At 44.0% G+C, this 22185-nt stretch overlaps 1 protein-coding gene across 1 annotated transcript in view; it reads left to right on the top strand.

The window, feature by feature from the left end:
- The window catches only part of LOC124718847 (juvenile hormone epoxide hydrolase 1-like), a 95424-nt gene that overhangs the window by 17951 nt on the left and 55288 nt on the right, over positions 1-22185 (top strand). Inside the window, exon 2 of the mRNA XM_047244471.1 lies at positions 13430-13644. Coding sequence (XP_047100427.1) covers positions 13468-13644 — 177 coding nt within the window. The 5' untranslated portion in view covers positions 13430-13467. The remainder of the gene's footprint in view (positions 1-13429; positions 13645-22185) is intronic.

The following is a 22185-nucleotide window of genomic DNA, read 5'->3' as shown; positions in this document are numbered from 1 at the left end:
GTCCCATAAGATTTCACACACATTTGAACATTTGAACAGAAAATAAGAAAAGGCAGTGCAGCTAGCGGCGCTCAGAAGTTTCGGGTGTCGGCCAACACTTGAAACACTAACGTTCACTTAGGTGAGGCAGGCAGTCGGCCAACCACCCTCAATCCGACGGCAACCCAACCGACAGATCGTCAACAGACCAATGCTCAAGGTGATTTACGCTCCACACTTGCACCAAGGTTCCGCTCCGCACTTGCGCCAAAATTCCAAAGATGCTGACAGCAGAGACTGTGGAACCAAACAAGAACGGATCCCAGACAACCCATAAGGGGTGGACGACCCAAAAACCCACGTCGTTTAATCAAACGACCGACTAAGTGAGAAGCAGTACGCCGACAACACTTTAATAAACTTGTCCGTGAAAATCGCATAAACTACACACAGCCCCACGAACATCTGCACGAGGACTAGAAGATGCTGACGGCAGTGACTGTGCAGTGCCGAGGACGAACCACGAGTTGAGACACACACGTCTCCAACCCATGAACGATCGGCGAGCAATCACGCCGTCCAGTAAGACGAGCAACCGGCTATCAACCAAGACCGTCCCTGTTGAAACCATGTGTGCCGGCAACGGTCGGGCGAGTCATGGCTATCCGAACCCCACTGCCGCTCCAGCCCGACCCAGCTTCTGCCGCGTCCCAACTGTCCGACTGCCATGTCCGAACTGCACTGCTGGTGCGTTCCAACTCACTGCCAGATAGGAACTCTCCACTCAACACGGGACAACCCGGGAAGTAATAGCAGTCCAGCAAAGATAATACGGCAGGACCTATATCGATAAGCGCTGCTGCTGCCGCTCACGGGCAGACAAGGCAGCAACTCAGTAACACCAGTAATTGAATTAACGAAACGAGGTGGCAATACAGTAACACAGAATGTGAAAGAGAGATATGGCTTGAACGCGGGCCACGCACGGCTCACATAGTGGTACTTTGCAGTAGGTACATATGAAATTAGTACCTACCTCCTGCTTCCGTTTGCTGCATTGCCTGCATCGTCTCCTTGTGATTCTTGTTGGAAAATGTTTTCCTATTGCTTACAAGCGCACATCATCATCCGTACAAAAGGGTGCGTATGTGTAGTAAGATGGCAAGATGATAAGCCAGTTACAGTTTTGTCCACTGCTTACCACCCGCAAGACGTATGATTCCTCACCGGAAGAAAATAGAGAGGGCGCAACCTGAGCTATATCCTGCCCTCTGTCTATAGCAAACAGCTGCAATGGGTGCTGCAGAACGCTTTCGTCAGCGGAGAGAAAGATACGTTATTGGTCCTAGGTCACTCCAATGGTGATATCGTCCTTCTTTATTGGACGTTGCAATAGCGAACAGTTTTATCACGTGGAACTGTAACAATCGAGAAAGATGTGACCAATTTTCTTTTCACCTTGCCTTTGTAAGGCAGCTTTCAACTGGGAGAGGGAGAGAGAGAGACAGAGAGAGAGAGAGAGAGATAGAGAGAGAGAGAGAGAGAGAGAGAGAGAGATTGCGGAGTTTCCGTTCCATATCAAACCAAGGGAAACGAAATAAAATTGCACCACCGAATAAAGTAACCAAATGTAAAAATGTATACACAACTATCAACAAAAGGCACATTTAGAAAATCTCACGTACACTGGCGTAAGACAGAACCATTAAACGAAATTACAAGAGTTTTATCAACAGAAATGAGCATAAATATGCGTGTTTCTAGCAAACAATACAAAAAAGACAATAAATAAATTGCAGACGGAAAAAAATTACGTAAAACCGCCAAAACACAAGCACACGTTGCACAACAGAAACAAGTGATATCTCGTGCACTAGGTGCCAAACAATGAGCTTTTTGGCTCCAAATCTTGATACGCTCAAAACTCGATCGCGACACGGAACAGATGTGAGGACGTTCATACCCTTGTGAACTCAAGGAAATAAACTTGTATGTGGGACAAATATGTCCGCTGCTCACGAAAGAGTTAAGGTGCGTGCCGTGGCGGTTCCATTGAAGGGGACACTTACGACTCCTCCTTCATTCCTCCTTTAGCCCGAACTTGTGCCTCGACTCTTTATTCCATTGTCGGATTTTCCTACCTGTCTGTCTTGTAACGACATAGTCGCAGGCCCTTCCTGTGGGCTTCAATCGATTTGTTACTGCTGCAATCAATAGGGCGAACTAAAAACGCCACCTACAAAATTTCGCGGTTTGTTCAGGAACACTTCCTGAGTATTTTGGTACAAGGAATCTCTGGTCTCCGGAGTGGTTACCGAATAATAGCATTCCATATGATTTCTTACGCGCAGTTGTGTTTGTATCGGCATTGCACTGGAAATACAATCTAAGACAAAAAAGAAGCGACGCACAACGAAGGAATTATCCAAATCAGACGGAAATCGGTGGGTGCAATGTACATGTACAGACGAATAAATGATTACAATTTCAGAAAAAATGGAAGATCTATTCCAGAAAAAGAGCTTCACAAATTGAGTAAGTCAAGAACGCGTTGCTCCACCTCTTGTCCTTATGCAAGCAGTTATTTGGCTTGCCACTGATTGACAGAATTGTTGGATGCTCTCCTGAAGCAAATCGTGCCAAATTCTGACCGACTGGCGCGTCAGGCCGCCAAAATTCCGAGCTGGTTGGAGGACTCTACCCATAATGCTCCAAACGTTACCAGTTGGGGAGACACCCAGCGACCTTGCAGGTCGAGGTAGGGTTTCGCAAGCACGAAGAGAGGCAGTCCTCTCTGTGTGTAGGAGGGGATCATCTTGCTGAAATGTAGGCCCGGGATGGCTTGCCATGAAGGGCAACAAATCAGGACCTGGAAAATGGTCGACGAATCGCTGTGCTTGAAGGGTGCCGCGGTGCGTGGCGGAGGGAACTTTGTTTACCATTGTCACTTCTTACACTTTCCTGTTCCAGTTGCGAATGGTTAGCGGGAAGAACGATTGCGGTAAGCCTTCTTGTCGGCTGGTATCTCTCTAATTTTATCTTCGTGGTATGTTCGCGGGGTATACGTAGGAGGAAGCAATATATAGGGTCCAGAATGAGATTTTCACTCTGCAGCGGAATGTGCGCTGATATGAAACATCCTGGCAGATTAAAACTGTGTGCCGGACCGAGACTCGAACTCGGGACCTTTGCCTTTCGCGGGCAAGTGCTCTACCATCTGAGCTACCCAAGCACGACTCACGCCCGGTACTCACAGCTTTACTTCTGCCAGTACCTCGTCTCCTACCTTCCAAACTCCGCTGCAGAGTGAAAATCTCATTCTGGAAACATCCGCCAGGCTGTGGCTAAGCCATGTCTCCGCAATATCCTTTCTTTCAGGAGTGCTAGTTCTGCAAGGTTCGCAGGAGACCTTCTGTAAAGTTTGGAAGGTAGGAGACGAGGTACTGGCAGAAGTAAAGCTGTGAGTACCGGGCGTGAGTCGTGCTTCGGTAGCTCAGTTGGTAGAGCACTTGCCCGCGAAAGGCAAAGGTCCCGAGGTCGAGTCTCGGTCGGGCACACAGTTTTAATCTTCCAGGAAGTTTAATATATAGGGTGTTTCAAAATTACTCTGACACACTTAGATGGGATGTAGATGGCATCTTGAGGCTCAAAGTGAGGATACGAACCCCGGTTCGGAAATGTTATATATATATATATATATATATATATATATATATATATATATATGTGTGTGTATGTGTGTGTGTGTGTGTGTGTACAGAGCGATTCCTTGATAATATTACGGACTTACAGAGATGATGGAGAAGGGTGAACGTATCAATTTGAGGTGAGGTACGCCGGGAAAGAAAGAGTTGAAAGCTATAAGCGAAACTCATTGTGTTGCCTCTGACACTGAAATATATGTACCAGTGTTGTTGCTATGATTGTGGAATAGGCAATTTTCAGGGGTGGTAGTATGCACCAAAACAAGATAAAAAGTTCAATTAATATGGGCTCTAAAATGCATACGCGAGGAGCTACGAACATTTACTTATCTTTGCTACTGTGAAACACATCTCCTCTACTGAAGAAATGCTCAGAGAATTTTTGGGAAAATTTTTAAAGGTACTGAGGAAAGTAATATGAGGTATCCCACTTTTAAGTCAGAGTCTTTTAAAGAAAACGGGAGACTCTTGTCATTTTTTTGCTCCTATAGGAGGAGCATTTTTCCGCTGATCTCTTTCCCTACTGCCATGACATCTTCCAGCAGGATAACTGTCTCTGTCAGAGCGCCAGAATCCTGCCATAATGGTTCGAAGGGGAGGTTAGTTAACCCACGTTGATGGCTCGGCCACCGAATTCGTCCGATCTGAATGTAATGCCGCACATCTGAGACGCTACCGGGCGCCACGTCCACCCCCACAAAGCACCGGTCCGTAATTTACGCGAACCGCATGGTCCTTACGTAGACATCTGATACCACATACCACTTGAAGCCTACCAAACACTTGTCGAGTCTGTAACACGCAGATTCGCTGTTGTAAGGCGTTCTCAAAGCGAACCATAACGTTATAATGTTTCGGCTTATCAGTATAAACCGTGCAGCAGTGCGTTTAGATTCCGTTAAAAGTGCGTTTTCTTCTGTTGGGTTTCTGTTTTAAGTTAGTAATAATAACCGATTGTTATAAGTGAGAGCAACATCTTCGGATGGGAGGGGGAGTGGGGGGTGTAATATAAGCTATTCCTAAGCTGTCTGTAGCTGTTTTTTAGGTGTTCGTACTTCAGTCGGAGCAAACGGAACCATCATGGGACCATTTTGTTGTCTGTCATCGGCCTGTCGGCCGGTTGGTTGGTCTGTCGGTTGGTTGGTTAGTCTGTCGGTTGGTTGGTTAGTCTGTCGGTTGGTTGGTTAGTCTGTCGGTTGGTTGGTTAGTCTGTCGGTTGGTTGGTTAGTCTGTCGGTTGGTTGGTTAGTCTGTCGGTTGGTTGGTTAGTCTGTCGGTTGGTTGGTTAGTCTGTCGGTTGTATGGTTAGTCTGTCGGTTGGATGGTTAGTCTGTCGGTTGGATGGTTAGTCTGTCGGTTGGATGGTTAGTCTGTCGGTTGGTTGGTTAGTCTGTCGGTCTGCCTGTCCGACTGTTCATAATCCTTTTTCTAACAAGGGAACCTCCCCATCGCACCCCCCTCAGATTTAGTTATAAGTTGGCACAGGGATAGGCCTTGAAAAACTGAACACAGATCGATCGAGAAAACAGGAAGAAGTTGTGTGGAACTATGAAAGAAATAAGAAAATATACAAACTGAGTAGGCCATGCGCAACGTTGGCAACATCTAGGAGAGTGTGAGCTTGCGAGCGCCATGGTCCCGTGGTTAGCGTGAGCAACTGCGGAACGAGAGGTCTTTGGTTCAAATCCTCTCTCGAGTGAAAAGTTTAATTTTTTATTTTCAGAAAATTATTAAAGTACAGGCACTGACACATAATCAACTTCGCTCTCCAAAATTCCAGGACATGTTTTGATTTGCTTGGACATATGCAGGATTTGACGGTCTACACACGGAAACATTTGAAAACGTAAAAAACATATGTTTTGACAGAACACAGGGAAAACTGTGCGACTGTGAAACTGTTGCATTCATTTGTAGCAGTTTATGTGACAAACTCTTATGTTTTCATCACTTTTTTGGGAGTGATTATCACATCCACAAGAAAACCAAAATCGGGCAAGGTAGAAGAATCTTTTTACCCATTCGCCAAGTGTGCACGTTAGGTGGGTCGACAACATATTCCTGTCATGTGACGCACATGCCGTCACCAGTGTCGTATAGAATATATCAGACGTGTTTTCCTGTGGAGGAATCGGTTGACCTATGACCTTGCGATCAAATGTTTTCGGTTCCTATTGGAGATGCACGTCCTTTCGTCTACTAATCGCACGGTTTTGCGGTGCGGTCGCAAAGCACAGACACTAAACTTATTACAGTGAACAGAGACGTCAATGAATGAACGGACAGATTGTAACTTTGCGAAAATAAAAAAAGTAAAATTTTCACTCGAGGGAGGACTCGAACCAAGGACCTCTCGCTCCGCAGCTGCTCACTCTAACCACCGGACCACGGCGCACCTCGGCTCAAAATATCCTTGATGTTGCTTATCATACACATGGACTACTCAGTTTGTATATTTTGCTTATTTTTTTCATAGTTTCACACAACTTCTTCCTGTTTTCTCGATTGATCTGTGTTCAGTTTTTCAAGGCCTATCCACTGCGTCAATTTATAACTAAATCTGAGGGGGATGCGATGGGGAGGTTCCCTTGTAAGAAAGCGTAGTGTTATCAGCATGAAATTTATGCCATGTAGTGCAGTCTACACTCCTTTTGTGGTGTAAATAATTTAAGCTTTTTATTCAGTGCAATCAGGACATACGGCCATTTACGTAACATATTTTGATACTACAAAACTCACTCATGAAAATAATACCTATAGAGCGCTTCCCTTTGACCTAGAATCGCTTAGCTGGGCAAGAAGCAATGTCTCACAGTATGTAAGTGTACTGTCATATCGCTGGTTTAGTTGTGGAGTATCTTTGCAGGCAGCCGCGTCTATGTAGAGTCGAGCGCGGGACACGGAACTGTTATGTTGTGTAGTGTGTAGCTCTACATGTGAGAGGCATTATTAGCATGGAATTTGAAGTGTTGCTACAAGTGTTGTTACAGTACAGTGATGAAATATGGAAATGATTCAGAGGAAAGTGCGTCAAGAAGTACTTTAAAACTGAGCAGTGCCGCCGATAACGTATTTGTGTATCCTCTCGTTGCGTGTCGTACCGTACAGCATCAATCATCCGCGCCGTGTTCGGTCTCTCAGAATGTAACACGCCCGGGAGTACAAATGGGGGTGGGGGACCCTTTTAACTGGTTGTCGCTCTGGACCGCGCGCCCTATCCACTCCACTTACCTGGTAGTCCCTCGGCGGTCGTGCTGTTCTGCTCCACACTGCTGCTGGCTTGCCTGAAATTATCTATCGAATTATGCAAGCGGATTTAGGGGAGCCACTCAACGTTAAGACACAACACAGTTCGATGTCTGCTATGAACAACTATATTTTGAGACGATAAAAGAAAGTCGCAGGTTGCACTGTTTACATTCTAATTCAGAAGTGTTATCCCAATTAATGGTTGATTAACAATCCACAATATCATTCGGACGAGCGCGGGTGATTTTTGATGATGCGGAAGCCGAATGATCGCACGAGAGTTCTTACGCTCGTCACGCATACACAGATTTAATTTGGTACCAGTCCTCCTCGACACTAGTAATGATATTTTAACACTGTTCACAAAGTTAAATTTACAGTTCACAGTTCTCAGTTGTACGAGCGTGCGCGTAACCGTCGCGGCGCGGCTGATTGTTGATGATGCGGAAACGCGATGATCGAACGCACGTCCTCACTCTCGCTGCCAGACACTCGCACTTGTTTGTACTCTTTTGTGGAAGGTAATTTTTGCTGATTCACATCAGTTCATTCTGAGAGACCGAACACGGCGCGGAGGATTGATACTGTATGGTATGACACGCAACGAGAGGATACACAAACACGTTATCGGCGGCAGTCCTCATTTTTAAAATACTACTTGACGCACTTTCCTCTGAATCATTTCCATATTTCATCACTTTACTGTAATAGCAGTTGTAGCAACACTTCAATTTCCATAGTAACAATGCCTCTTACATGCAGAGCTACCCACTACACAACATCAAAGTTCCGTGTCCCGCGCTCGACTCTACATAGACGCGACTGCCTGCAAAGATACTCCACAACTAAACCAGCGATATGACAGTACACTTACAAGTACAAGTAAACGGAAAAAATCCGAAACAGTTAATTTGTAACTATATCACACGACAAAAACATTTCTTATGTTATTTGTTATCCAGTGTACAACTGGAAATTGAAACATTCTCGTAAGTCTTGGAATCTTTGGGGCCCGTTTCTTGCCATTATTAATGCCGATAACAGGCAAACATGGTCAATATCCGCTATTTCCAGGATGTGTGAACTGTCTGTATACATAATTAGATTTGTATGGAAACTTCTCGCATCTGCCCATTTTTTTTTTTATTTGTCATCAGACTGTCTGTCTGTTCGTCTGTTAAGATCTCTTTTTCTTGATGGCCCATCAAGTTGAAATTTGCCTTACGTGCTGAAGTCTATGGTTCCTTGGTGTTATAAACACTTCAAGCTTTCAAGTCAAGGTAATCAAAAGTTACAGCCATTTGTGTCACATATTTTGATGCTCGCAAACTCATTCATCAAAACCTACAGTATACTTCCCGTTGACCTACAATAATGAAATTTGGCGAAAAGCAAGGTTCCAGAGTACAAGTAGACGAAATAATCCGAAATTTCTGAATCTGTAATTGTTGTTGTTGTTGTTGTGGTCTTCAGTCCTAAGACTGGTTTGATGCAGCTCTCCATGCTACTCTATCCTGTGCAAGCTTCTTCATCTCCCAGTACTTACTGCAACCTACATCCTTCTGAATCTGCTTAGTGTATTCATCTCTTGGTCTCCCTCTACGATTTTTACCCTCCACGCTGCCCTCCAATACTAAATTGGTGATCCCTTGATGCCTCAGAACATGTCCTACCAACCGATCCCTTCTTCTGGTCAAGTTGTGCCACAAACTTCTCTTCTCCCCAATCCTATTCAATACTTCCTCATTAGTTATGTGATCTACCCATCTAATCTTCAGCATCCTTCTGTAGCACCACATTTCGAAAGCTTCTATTCTCTTCTTGTCCAAACTATTTATCGTCCATGTTTCACTTCCATACATGGCCACACTCCATACGAATACTTTCAGAAATGACTTCCTGACACTTAAATCAATACTCGATGTTAACAAATTTCTCTTCTTCAGAAACGCTTTCCTTGCCATTGCCAGCCTACATTTTATATCCTCTCTACTTCGACCATCATCAGTTATTATGCTCCACAAATAGCAAAACTCCTTTACTACTTTAAGTGCCTCATTTCCTAATCTAATTCCCTCAGCATCACCCGACTTAATTCGACTACATTCCATTATCCTCGTTTTGCTTTTGTTGATGTTCATCTTATATCCTCCTTTCAAGACACTGTCCATTCCATTCAACTGCTCCTCCAAGTCCTTTGCTGTCTCTGACAGAATTACAATGTCATCGGCGAACCTCAAAGTTTTTATTTCTTCTCCATGAATTTTAATACCTACTCCGAATTTTTCTTTTGTTTCCTTTACTGCTTGCTCAATATACAGATTGAACAACATCGGGGAGAGGCTACAACCCTGTCTTACTCCCTTCCCAACCACTGCTTCCCTTTCATGTCCCTCGACTCTTATAACTGCCATCTGGTTTCTGTACAAATTATAAATAGCCTTTTGCTCCCTGTATTTTACACCTGCCACCTTTAGAATTTGAAAGAGAGTATTCCAGTCAACATTGTCAAAAGCTTTCTCTAAGTCTACAAATGCTAGAATCGTAGGTTTGCCTTTCCTTAATCTTTCTTCTAAGATAAGTCGTAAGGTCAGTATTGCCTCACGTGTTCCAGTGTTTCTACGGAATCCAAACTGATCTTCCCCGAGGTTGGCTTCTACTAGTTTTTCCATTCGTCTGTAAAGAATTCGTGTTAGTATTTTGCAGCTGTGACTTATTAAACTGATAGTTCGGTAATTTTCACATCTGTCAACACCTGCTTTCTTTGGGATTGGAATTATTATATTCTTTTTGAAGTCTGAGGGTATTTCGCCAGTTTCTTACATCTTGCTCACCAGATGGTAGAGTTTTGTCAGGACTGGCTCTCCCAAGGCCGTCAGTAGTTCCAATGGAATGTTGTCTACTCCGGGGGCCTTGTTTCGACTCAGGTCTTTCAGTGCTCTGTCAAACTCTTCACGCAGTATCATATCTCCCATTTCATCTTCATCTACATCCTCTTCCATTTCCATAATATTGTCCTTAAGTACATCACCCTTGTATAGACCCTCTATATACTCCTTCCACCTTTCTGCTTTCCCTTCTTTGCTTAGAACTGGGTTTCCATCTGAGCTCTTGATATTCATACAAGTGGTTCTCTTCTCTCCAAAGGTCTCGTTAATTTTCCTGTAGGCAGTATCTATCTTACCCCTAGTGAGATAGGCCTCTACATCCTTACATTTGTCCTCTAGCCATCCCTGCTTAGCCATTTTGCACTTCCTGTCGATCTCATTTTTTAGACGTTTGTATTCCTTTTTGCCTGCTTCATTTACTGCATTTTTATATTTTCTCCTTTCATCAATTAAATTCAATATTTCTTCTGTTACCCAAGGATTTCTACTAACCCTCGTCTTTTTACCTACTTGATCCTCTGCTGCCTTCGCTACTTCATCCCTCAAAGCTACCCATTCTTCTTCTACTGTATTTCTTTCCCCCATTCCTGTCAATTGTTCCCTTATGCTCTCCCTGAAACTCTGTACAACCTCTGGTTCTTTCAGTTTATCCAGGTCCCATCTCCTTAAATTACCACCTTTTTGCAGTTTCTTCAGTTTTAATCTACAGGTCACAACCAATAGATTATGGTCAGAGTCCACATCTGCCCCTGGAAATGTCTTACAATTTAAAACCTGGTTCCTAAATCTCTGTCTTACCATTATATAATCTATCTGATACCTTTTAGTATCTCCAGGGTTCTTCCATGTATACAACCTTCTTTCATGATTCTTAAACCAAGTGTTAGTTATGATTATGTTGTGCTCTGTGCAAAATTCTACCAAGCGGCTTCCTCTTTCATTTCTTAGCCCCAATCCATATTCACCTACTATGTTTCCTTCTCTCCCTTTTCCTACACTCGAATTCCAGTCACCCATGACTATTAAATTTTCGTCTCCCTTCACAATCTGAATAATTTCTTTTATTTCATCATACATTTCTTCAATTTCTTCGTCATCTGCAGAGCCAGTTGGCATATAAACTTGTACTACTGTAGTAGGTGTGGGCTTCGTATCTATCTTGGCCACAATAATGCGTTCACTATGCTGTTTGTAGTAGCTTACCCGCATTCCTATTTTCCTATTCATTATTAAACCTACTCCTGCATTACCCCTATTTGATTTTGTGTTTATAACTCTGTAGTCACCTGACCAAAAGTCTTGTTCCTCCTGCCACCGAACTTCACTAATTCCCACTATATCTAACTTCAACCTATCGATTTCCCTTTTTAAATTTTCTATCCTACCTGCCCGATTAAGGGATCTGACATTCCACGCCCCGATCCGTAGAACGCCAGTTTTCTTTCTCCTGATAACGACATCCTCTTGAGTAGTCCCCGCCCGGAGATCCGAATGGGGGACTATTTTACCTCCGGAATATTTTACCCAAGAGGACGCCATCATCATTTAATCATACAGTAAAGCTGCATGCCCTCGGGAAAAATTACGGCTGTAGTTTCCCCTTGCTTTCAGCCGTTAGCAGTACCAGCACAGCAAGGCCGTTTTGGTTATTGTTACAAGGCCAGATCAGTCAATCATCCAGACTGTTGCCCTTGCAACTACTGAAAAAGCTGCTGCCCCTCTTCAGGAACCACACGTTTGTCTGGCCTCTCAACAGATACCCCTCCGTTGTGGTTGCACCTACGGTACGGCTATCTGTATCGCTGAGGCACGCAAGCCTCCCCACCAACGGCACGGTCCATGGTTCATGGGGGGTCTGTAATTGTGCCACACGAAAAAATACTTTTTTTTGTTATTTGTTATCTGACTGTCTGTCTGCGCTCCGCTAAGACTCTTTTCCCTCAGGAACGAGGTGATGTATCAAGTACCTCGGCAGTGTAAACAATGTACGCTTCTACACGAAAACAATCAAAAGACATGTCATGTAAAAAACATAATTAGAATAAACCTAAGAAAATAATCAAAACATAACCGAATTTTCACACATCACCAACTTCTGGTGGTAACTATGTAAATATGTAATGCCTTTGATCCAAGTTGTCAAGAGGGAAAAAAAGGACAAAAAACTGACTAATCTTATATCTAAATGTCAGATGTAGAATTACGCCCACAATGAACATACAAGCAACTTGTAAATACGAAGTCCAACAAAGACAGCATCTGCCGGCATCGATATTACATGTAAAGAAAAAACACCAGTCATGTGTAATACCTCTCCTAACATAGCTATAGTTCATATTATCAAGGCTATTGACAATGAGCCGGCCGCGGTGGCCGTGCGGTTGTAGGCGCTCCAGTCCGGAGCCGCGCTGCTGCTACGGTCGCAGGTTCGAATCCTGCCTCGGGCATGGGTGTGTGTGATGTCCTTAGGTTAGTTAGGTTTAAGTAGTTCTAAGTTGTAGGGGACTGATGACCACTGCAGTTGAGTCCCATAGTGCTCAGAGCCATTTTTTTGACAATGTATTTACAGAACGCATGACGATGGCAACATGCCGGAATGAACTCATTGTGATATACGCAATAAAAACAATGTAGAGAGCAATGTAACTGGCGTATTTTTATCGCAATTGTTTAATTACTGTTTAAATATTTCTTGTTTATTTTATTGCACTAAATAAAGCCTGCAGCATTCAGCTATTTATGACACAAAATCACATAATTTTCTGTGGTTGTTTTAAATGGTTAACATAAATGAACTGTTAGAGAATTGAATTTTACATCCTGAAAAATTATACTATCTCTTTAGCAAGAAAATTTCCAAGTGAAACTAAATTCCAGGGTTTGAACTTGTCCCAAAAAAGGTCTGCAAAAATGATTAATTTTAATTAACACTTCCAAGTATTTTGTTGCAGAAACAGACAGAGCCTCATCACAACTGTTTTGTTCTCCTCCGGAATGATGCTTTTGTTCGATACAGAACTGTGATCACTAGCTATTGTAAAATCGTCGTCTCTTCCGTCTATTTCTTGATCTATACCCCTGACATCTTCCTCTGGACACCGATAAAAAATTTCATCAAACTCGGGAACTTTAAAACTGACATGTTCCTGAGAACGGGTGTTGTACAACGGTATCGTACTGAAGAAAACAGTAACGTCCTTAACGAAGCACGGTCTAGGAGACCCTAACACCTATCAGTAACACGTGTCGACAACAAACAAGGAAGGTGATGACGCACCCGACAGCAAAACATTGCAAGGTTGATAGTTGAAGGAGAACAGATGGAGTATAGCAGCATTCCGCTATGACTAACCTTGAAAATTTTTCGCCCGGTCTCAGAGACCCACTTGTTTCACATATTTTGATATCTTGCCAGCAGAAATATTGATAACAAGCAAAAACCGTTCAAATTCTCGATTCCCAGGATGGATGGTCTAACCATTGTTTTATAGTTGGCTCTATTCGCTCTTTCTTTAAAAGAATATAACGCCACGGTAGAAGTGTTGCGCCTGTTGAAACTGCTGAATTCTCAGACGGAGAGTGTACAAGCGGCTGTTGCTACTTGTTGCAGGTACACGCCAGAAGCTTCCGTGCACGTGACCTTTGAAGATGGTGCTACTGTTGGTGATGGCCGTGATACTGGCGGTGTACTTCTGGAAGAGGCTAACTGCTCCAGAAGAGGAGTCGTTCGACCAGCGGAAGCTGGAAGAGGCCTGGTGGGGACCTGGAGAACCCAAGCAGGTGGACGAGTCCATCCGGCCCTTCACCATCGACATCCCAGACAGCGTAAGCTGCTCATCTTGTCTCATATTGACAGATCTGGAAACAAAATGTGTGTGTGTATGTGTACTAGCTGACAAACCCGGCATCGCCTGGGATTTAATTTTACCAATTTTGTATTAGAAACGCAAAGAAAAAATGGACTGTCTTTGTAGTGGAGCATCGAAAAAATTTCATTTCCATGTATTCGTGGAAACACTTTTGAAATTATGAAACAGTCGTACAAAGAAATACATGTAATTTACAGATCTGCGACCACAGTATCCAAATTAAGAAACACGACCCCGTACAGTTTCTGCTTCGCGTGTCTACAACGTCTCTATGGCAACGCCTCTTCGTAACTCTAAAGATGGCTTCCGTTTTCTTCACGGTAAATTATGACAGCCAAAACAGTTGCAAGATAAAGATTTATTTAAATTCTTGACCACGGTTTCGGTATATCTAAGTATACCTTCATCAGAAGTAAAATACACTAAAATTAGGTCCTGCAATGGAGATTAGTAAAACAATTGTGCCAAAGGCGTCGTCAGTTTTATTAATCTACATTGCAGGATGTAATTTTAGTGTATTTTACTTCTAATGAAGGTATATTTAGATATACCGAAACCGTGGTCAAGAATTTTAACAAATCTTTATCCAGCAACTGTTTTGGCTGTCATCATTTACTGTGAAGAATTTCAACAGTTGCTGTTTCAGCCATGTTTAAAATCTTGCTTCCGTTTTCGCCTACAGCGGTTCGCACTTCGCAGTTCACAGCTGTCAAAAGCGCTGCCGAGTGTCAGGGATTTTCTTAATTTGACTCGGCTGTATGAATGTCTTACAAGTAAAAAATAAATGTACTGAAACTTCATTCATGATGCGGAAATTTTTTTCGCATCTCTGTGTTTATGGGCGACCGAGGTGGCCGAGCGGTTCTAGGCGCTACAGTCTGAAACCGCGCGACCGCTAAGGGTTGGGTTGGGTTGTTTGGGGAAGGAGACCAGACAGCGAGGTCATCGGTCTCATCGGATTAGGGAAGGATGGAGAAGGAAGTCGGCCGTTCCCTTTGAAAGGAACCATCCCGACATTTGCCTGGAGCGATTTAGAGAAATCACGGAAAACCTAAATCAGGATGGCCGGACGTGGGATTGAACCGTCGTCCCCCCGAATTCGAGTCCAGTGGACCGCTACGGTCGCAGGTTCGAATCCTGTCTCGGCATGGATGTGTGTGATGTCCTTACGTTAGGTTTAAGTAGTTCTAAGTGCTAGGGAACTGATGACCTCAGAAGTTAAGTTCCATTGTGGTCAGTGCCATTAGAGCCTGTGTTTATGACCTTATATTTCTTGAACTGTGCATTATACAGTGCTCCATTTCATTCAGCGGAATGTGTGGATAGTGCCTGCGAAATATGTTCCGGGCAGAGTTAGTAGCGAAGGAGTAATAAATGTAAACGTCAAGCATGATGTAGCAGTTTTTCAGGCATCCCAATGTTTATGACGTCGTATCTCGTAATCTATGTGTCATACAGTTATATAATTGGCTCAAATGGCTCTGAGCACTATGGGACTCAACTGCTGAGGTCATTAGTCCCCTAGAACTTAGAACTAGTTAAACCTAACTATCCTAAGGACATCACAAACATCCATGCCCGAGGCAGGATTCGAACCAGTTATATAATTCTTTAGGTACAGTCAGGGGATACTGTCTTCAAAATGTGCTGACAACAGAGTTAGTAGAAAAGAAGTAACGACTTTAAACGTTGCGGCAGTTGTATCTGCATCTCATAGTTTATGACGACCTACCTCTTGAAATATTTGTGGCTCAATGGTTCAAATGGCTCTGAGCACTATGGGACTCAACTTCTGAGGTCATCAGTCCCCTAGACTTAGAACTACTTAAACCTAACCTAAGGACATCACACACACCCATGCCCGAGGCAGCATTCGAACCTGCGTCCGTAGCAGTCGCGCGGCTCCAAACTGTAGCGCCTAGAACCGCTCGGCCACTCCGGCCGGCAAATATTTGTGGTACCACGAAATACCTCGTAGGGGCATTTGGCGACATGTGTGGATACTGTCTACGAAACTTATTGCGAGTACAGTCAAGTGCACAGAAGCAATACAAAATTGGAAATCTGTGTTAAGTTCTATGAGACCAAACTGCTGACGTCCCTAGGTTTACATACTACTTAATCTACCTTGAACTAAATTACGCTACGAACAACACAAACACCCATGCCCGAGGGAGGACTCGAACCTCCGAGAAGGCGAGCTGCGCGGACCGTACCAAGGCGCCAAGACTGCCCGGCTACCACGCTCGGCGAAGTTACACAAGGTGACAACTATTGAACTATATGAAAAAAACATAAATTACTTACGAACTAAGGCGTGCATTCAGTATGTAAACGTCTCTACAGACACTCGGATTTTGGTTACGATGTGTTAGACACGTCTGCCATCATTGGCGATAATGTGGCGCTGACGAGTAGCGAAATTCTGCATAACCCGCTCGCTAAAGTGTCGGAACATCGATGCTGTCCATGACCTCCTGAATGGCTGTTACCAGCTGAACAATGGTTTTGGGGGTTATTGATGTACACCTTGACTTTAATATAGCGCCACAAAAAGGAGTCGCATGTGTTCAGATCCGGAGAATATGGCGGCCAATCGAGGCCCATGCCAGTGGCCTCTCAGCATCCCAGAACCAGAATGCGGTCCCCAGAGTGCTCCTCCAGGACATCAAACACTCTCCTACTTCGATGTGCTCAAGCTCCCCCTTGCATGAACTACATGTTGTCGACATCAGTGTCCAAAACATTCACGTACCGTCCGTTAGCCATCGTACCGTCAAGGAATATCGCACCGATTATTCCGTGACTGGACACTGCACACCACACAGTCACCCGTTGAGGTTGAAGAGACTCCTCGATCGCGAAATGCGGAGTCTCAGCCCCCCAAATGTGCCAGTTTTGCGTATCGACGGACCCACCCAAATGAAAGCGGGATTCGTCGCTAAACCAAAACATACTAATTCCCATGAAGTAGACCTAAATCAGTTCTTGCTCCAGGAACCATCGATGCTTAACTTATTCATTTATTTTTCCGAATAAAAAAATATGTTCGCCATGTGCGAGTAAGAGTGTGTATGTATAATCATACCTCCCCAACCGTAAAAGACACAAAGATGACGTTTGGACAGTGATATATATGTGTGTGTGTTTGCGTGCGTGCATGTGTATGTGTGTTTGGCTACATGCTATTCAAGAATTTTTCTACAATATATATATATATATATATATATATATATATATATATACTATTGGCCATTAAAATTGTTACACCAAGAAGAAATGCCGATGATAAACGGGTATTCATTGGACAAATATATTATACTAGAACTGACATGTGATTACATTTCCCGCAATTTGGGTGCATAGATCCTGAGAAATCAATACCCAGACCGACCACCTCTGGCCGTAATAACGGCCTTGATACGCCTCGGCGTTGAGTCAAACAGAGCTTGGATGGCGTGTACAGGTACAGTTGCCCATGCAGCTTCTACACGATACCACAGTTCATCAAGAGTAGTGACTGGCGTATTGTGACGATCCAGTTGCTCGCCCACGATTGACCAGTCGTTTTCAATTGGAGAGAGATCTGGAGATTGTGCTGGCCAGGACAGCAGTCGAACATTTTCTGTATCCAGAAAGGCCCATACAGGACCTGCAACATGTGGTCGTGCATTATCCTGCTGAAATGTAGGGTTTCGCAGGAATCGAATGAAGGGTAGAGCCACGGGTCGTAACATATCTGAAATGTAACGTCCACTGTTCAAAGTGCCGTCGATGCGAACAAGAGGTGACCGAGACGTGTAACCATTGGCATCCCACACCATCACGCCGGGTGATACGCCAGTATGGCGATGACGAATACACGGTTCCAATGCCCGTTCGCCGCTATGTCGCCAAATACGTATGCGACCATCATGATGCTGTAAACAGAACCTGCATTCATCCGAAAAAATGACGTTTTGTCATTCCTGCACACAGCTTCGTAGTTCAGTACACCATCGCAGGCGCTCCTGTCTGTGATGCAGCGTCAAGGGGAACTGCAGCCACGGTCTCCAGGCTGATAGTCCACGCTGCTGCAAACGTCGTCGAACTGTTCGTGCAGATGGTTGTTGTCTTGCAAACGTCCCCATGTGTTGACTCAGGGATCGAGTCGTGGCTGCACGATCCGTTACACCCATGCGGATAAGATGCCTGTCATCTCGACTGCTAGTGATGCGAGGCCGTTGGGATCAAGCACGGCGTTCCGTATTACCCTCCAGAACCCACCGATTCCATATTCTGCTAACAGTCATTGGATCTCGACCAACGCGAGGAGCAATGTCGCGATACGATAAACCGCAATCGCGGTAGGCTTCAATCCGACCTTTAACAAAGTCGGAAACGTGATGGTACGCATTTCTCTTCCGTAAACGAGGCATCACAACAACGTTTCATCAGGCAACGCCGGTCAACTGCTGTTTGTGTATGAGAAATCGGTTGCAAACTTTCCTCATGTCAGCACTTTGTAGGTGTCGCCACCGGCGCCAACCTTGTGTGAATGCTCTGAAAAGCTAATCATTTGCATATCGCAGCATCTTTTTTCTGTCTGTTAAATTTCACGTCTGTAACACGTCATCTTCCTGGTGTAGCAGTTTTAATGGCCAGTAGTTTATATATATATATATATAGTGTGTGTGTAGTTGGAGTCGCCATCTCTTTCACGGGACGTCTAGTGTCGATGCAAAGCATCACTTTCATTCACATTACAAATGAATTGACTTTGAATGTGGAATTCTGCGTGCGCGTTCGGTAGAGTGGTAGCAACTTTGTGTAGTGCGACTGCAGCAACGAGTGAGCAGCGATGTTGCTGCTGCAGTACTGGCTGTTCTTCTTATTTTACTGTCCCTGTTATCACACGTCGGTAAAACGATTATCGCACTACACTAAGTTGTTACCGCTCTACCGAATGCGCAAGCAGAATTCCATTTTAAAACCAGTTCTGTTTGCAAGTGGAAAGAAACCGACGCTTTCCGTCGGGACTTGGCGTCGCGTGAAAGAGGTGGAGAGTGTGGGCTGACTCCAGCTACACCTTGCAAAAGCGAATTGCAGATATCTGCCGATGACTCATAGGGAGTTTCAGGAAAACTCTTACGAACTTTGCTCATCGGTTACTTCCACCAAAACAGGGGAAAAAATATCTTCTGAACGTCGACTCTAAAACGCATACATTAAAGAGCTGTGAACATTTGTTCTTGTTCGCTACTGCGAAACACAGCACTTCTATCGTACAAGTGCTCATAGCTCCCAACGTAAGCATTTTATAGCCCATGTTCACTGGATTTTCTTGTTGCTTTGCTCCATACTACCTCCTCCCAAAATATCGAAAGCAAAGAGCTTGCAGTAAAAGACGTGTTTCACACAAGTGCTCATAGATCTTAATGTATGAATTTTAGAGGCTGTGTTTACTGACATTTTTTTCTTGTATGGTGCATACTATCACCTCTGAAAGCTTGTCGGTGGGGCACTGGTTCTCCCTGCATATGTAGATGATAAACAGGTCTGGTGTGTGTGTGTGTGTGTGTGTGTGTGTGTGTGTGTGTGTGTGCGCGTGTGTGTGGTTTTGTTTGCTCTGTTTCACAACATTATGTTTATTGCAAATATGACCTATGGAACAAGGACTAACGAACTAAGTAACTTCTACTGCTACCCCATGTATAATTGGCTATAGGGAGGACAAGTACGTACTGAGATAAATAGGAACATACATCTGGAAGCCCTCTGTTTTGACGTTCAGGAGAAAGCAAAATCTACTGACGTTTTTCAGTGCTCTCGGTAAACATGATAAAGCCTGTGTTGTACTCTAGTATGGTAGGTTTCCTTCACCGAGCACTTACGAGATAAGATTGCCAGCTGCTCTAGTGTTTCGTTTGCTTAGAAGCTGTCAAACCGGTTCGAAAATCATTCGGCACACATTCATTAACGAAGATATTCCAGTACTGCGGTCAACAGGGTGCCAGAAATGGCTTTGAGCATTATGGGACTTAACTGCTGACGTCATCAGTCCCCTACAACTTAGAACTACTTAAACCTAACTAACCTAAGGACATCACAGACATCCATGCCCGAGGCAGGATTCGAACCTGCGACCGTAGCGGTCACACGGTTCTAGACTGTAGCGCCTTGATCCGCTCGGCCACCCCGGCCGGCCTATGGTGCTAGAGCTCGTGGAACCAGCGCTACGTGGGCGATCATTGAAGTTTCCACGAACCACGATTGGACGGTGTGTGGAAGTATTATTGTTTCACAATTTCTCATTTGTTAGTGTTGAAACAATGGCAGCTGAGAAACTGGCAAAGTGGTTTGTTTACAGTGAGCGTTTGTAGAAACAGTGTTGTGAAAGAGAAGGGAAATGTGAAGGTAGTCGATTGACTTTTTTATTGTGGTTTTCACAGAGGCCTGATTCAACAGCTGTGATTATAATCACTCCGTTCAGCTTTTGACAAAACTGATGAAACAAGTAACAGTCGGTCTGAAGAATTTGTTCGTTGTCGCGAGGCCATCAGAGAAGAATTTCACTGAAGTCGACCAAAATCAGTTGTTGCGCCAGGGACCATCGATGCTTAACTTATTCATTTATTTCTCCGAATAAAAAAATACGTTAGCCATGTGCAAGTAACAGTATATATATTTCCCCAACCGTAATAGATACAAAGGTGCCGTTTGGACAGTGAATTGCAGGGACAAGGGATACTTGAATGCATCATATTTCATGTTTGTGCTACTTTTTTTTATTACAGAGATATGAGGCCATCTTTGGTTTTTTTTAAATGGAACCCTATGTTAAATTTTAGCGTAACATGATGTTCTTAAAAAGACGGTTTCAAATATGTGTATATCATAATATTTAGGCGAATAGTTTTTGAGACACAGATATGTTATCGTATCGTGTTCGTCCTTCGATGCGGCGTTGTCCAATGCGACCTTGCCTGTTGTGTAGAGCACATGGTAAACGTCGCAAGTCCGTCCTTACACAGACACGCCCATTTACCCGACAATAGTCATACATACTGCGATATTTTGCGCAAAAATTAACTGATGATGTCCCGCAAATATTATTCAGTTATTTGACAACTGTGACACCAAAATAGTAGGCAACATACGGTATTAAAAGACTACAAGATGTTAATACATTTTAAGTAACAGAAATACAAATTTAAATGAGGAGGCCCTTATTGGTCACAATTATTTCGTACATATTTGTTTTTTATTTGAAAATATTTAATATTGATCACAATACGGAGCATATACACACAAGATGTAAAATACATACGGTACATGATACAAATCTTTACTGAAGCATGTGCTCAAAATGCTTCCCCTCTGCTGCAATGCATATTTGTAGTCGCAATTCGAATGATTTGTGAATGGTTGCGAGGGTATCGCGTGAGATATCACCGCACGCTTCGATGATACGTTGCTTCATATCGTCTGGCGTAGTTTGAGCTTACACTTTATGTTTGATTGGTCCCCACAGAAAAAAAATCAAGAGGGGTCAAATCAGGAGACTGGGCTGGCCACTTCACTTCAGCACGTCGTCCTATCCAACAGCCCGGGAACTTTTCATTTAACAGCTCTGTAGCCACACGAGAAGACTGAGCTGAACAGCCGTCATGTAGAAACCACATGCACTGACGCGTAGTTAGTGGTACCTCTTCCAGAAAAACGGGCAGAACGTTTCGCAGGAACTGCGCACAGTTATTGCCGTTTAGTATACCCGGAATGACGTACGGCCCCACAATGACATTTCCGACGATGCCGCACCACACACGTTAACACTCAACGGTTGCTGATGCCAATGAGCGTTCTCTATTGACCAGTAATGCATATTATGCAAATTCACATTGGTGAAAGTCGCTTCATCAGTAAAAAGCACGCATTGAAAAAACGTTGGATCATATCGTTGGCGCTGCAGAGCAAACCGGCAAAATTCCTGGCGCCGTTCGAAATCCGCACCGGAGAGTTCTTGATGTAATGAGAGGTGAAATGGGTGAAATCTATGCCGGTGCAATATGCGTAGCACACTTCTCTGACTTATACCACATTCCGAGGCGATACGTCGCAACAAAACAGTAGGGTCGTTATGCGCCAACGCTAGAACGCCCTCTTCATGTACCTCGCTAGTTGCAGTTTTCTGCTTTGTCCTGTGTATGGTGTTCCATGATCCCGGTTCAAGTAGTTTCTTGCAAATATCTGCAAGAATCTGGTGCGCAGGATGCTCCTGATCAGGATACAGCTCTCCGTATCGTTTTATTGCTCTAAAAGCATTTCTTCTGCCGTCATCACGAGCTGTGTTGCGGCTCTCGTTGGTGCCGGTGGTAGGTTGGCATCGTGTAATAGGGATAGTGACGTCTCGTTTTCTTCTTGTGTTTACTGGCGCCACGACTTTTGCTAGCATTGTCTGTCCGCGAATGGCAGCAGCAGCGTTTATCAATACCTAGTACGGTGGTACTATCTTTGG

The sequence above is a fragment of the Schistocerca piceifrons genome, chromosome 10, assembly GCF_021461385.2.
Source record: "Schistocerca piceifrons isolate TAMUIC-IGC-003096 chromosome 10, iqSchPice1.1, whole genome shotgun sequence".
In the NCBI taxonomy this organism is placed as follows: domain Eukaryota; kingdom Metazoa; phylum Arthropoda; class Insecta; order Orthoptera; family Acrididae; genus Schistocerca; species Schistocerca piceifrons.
This window is presented reverse-complemented; position numbering and strand designations above follow the sequence as displayed.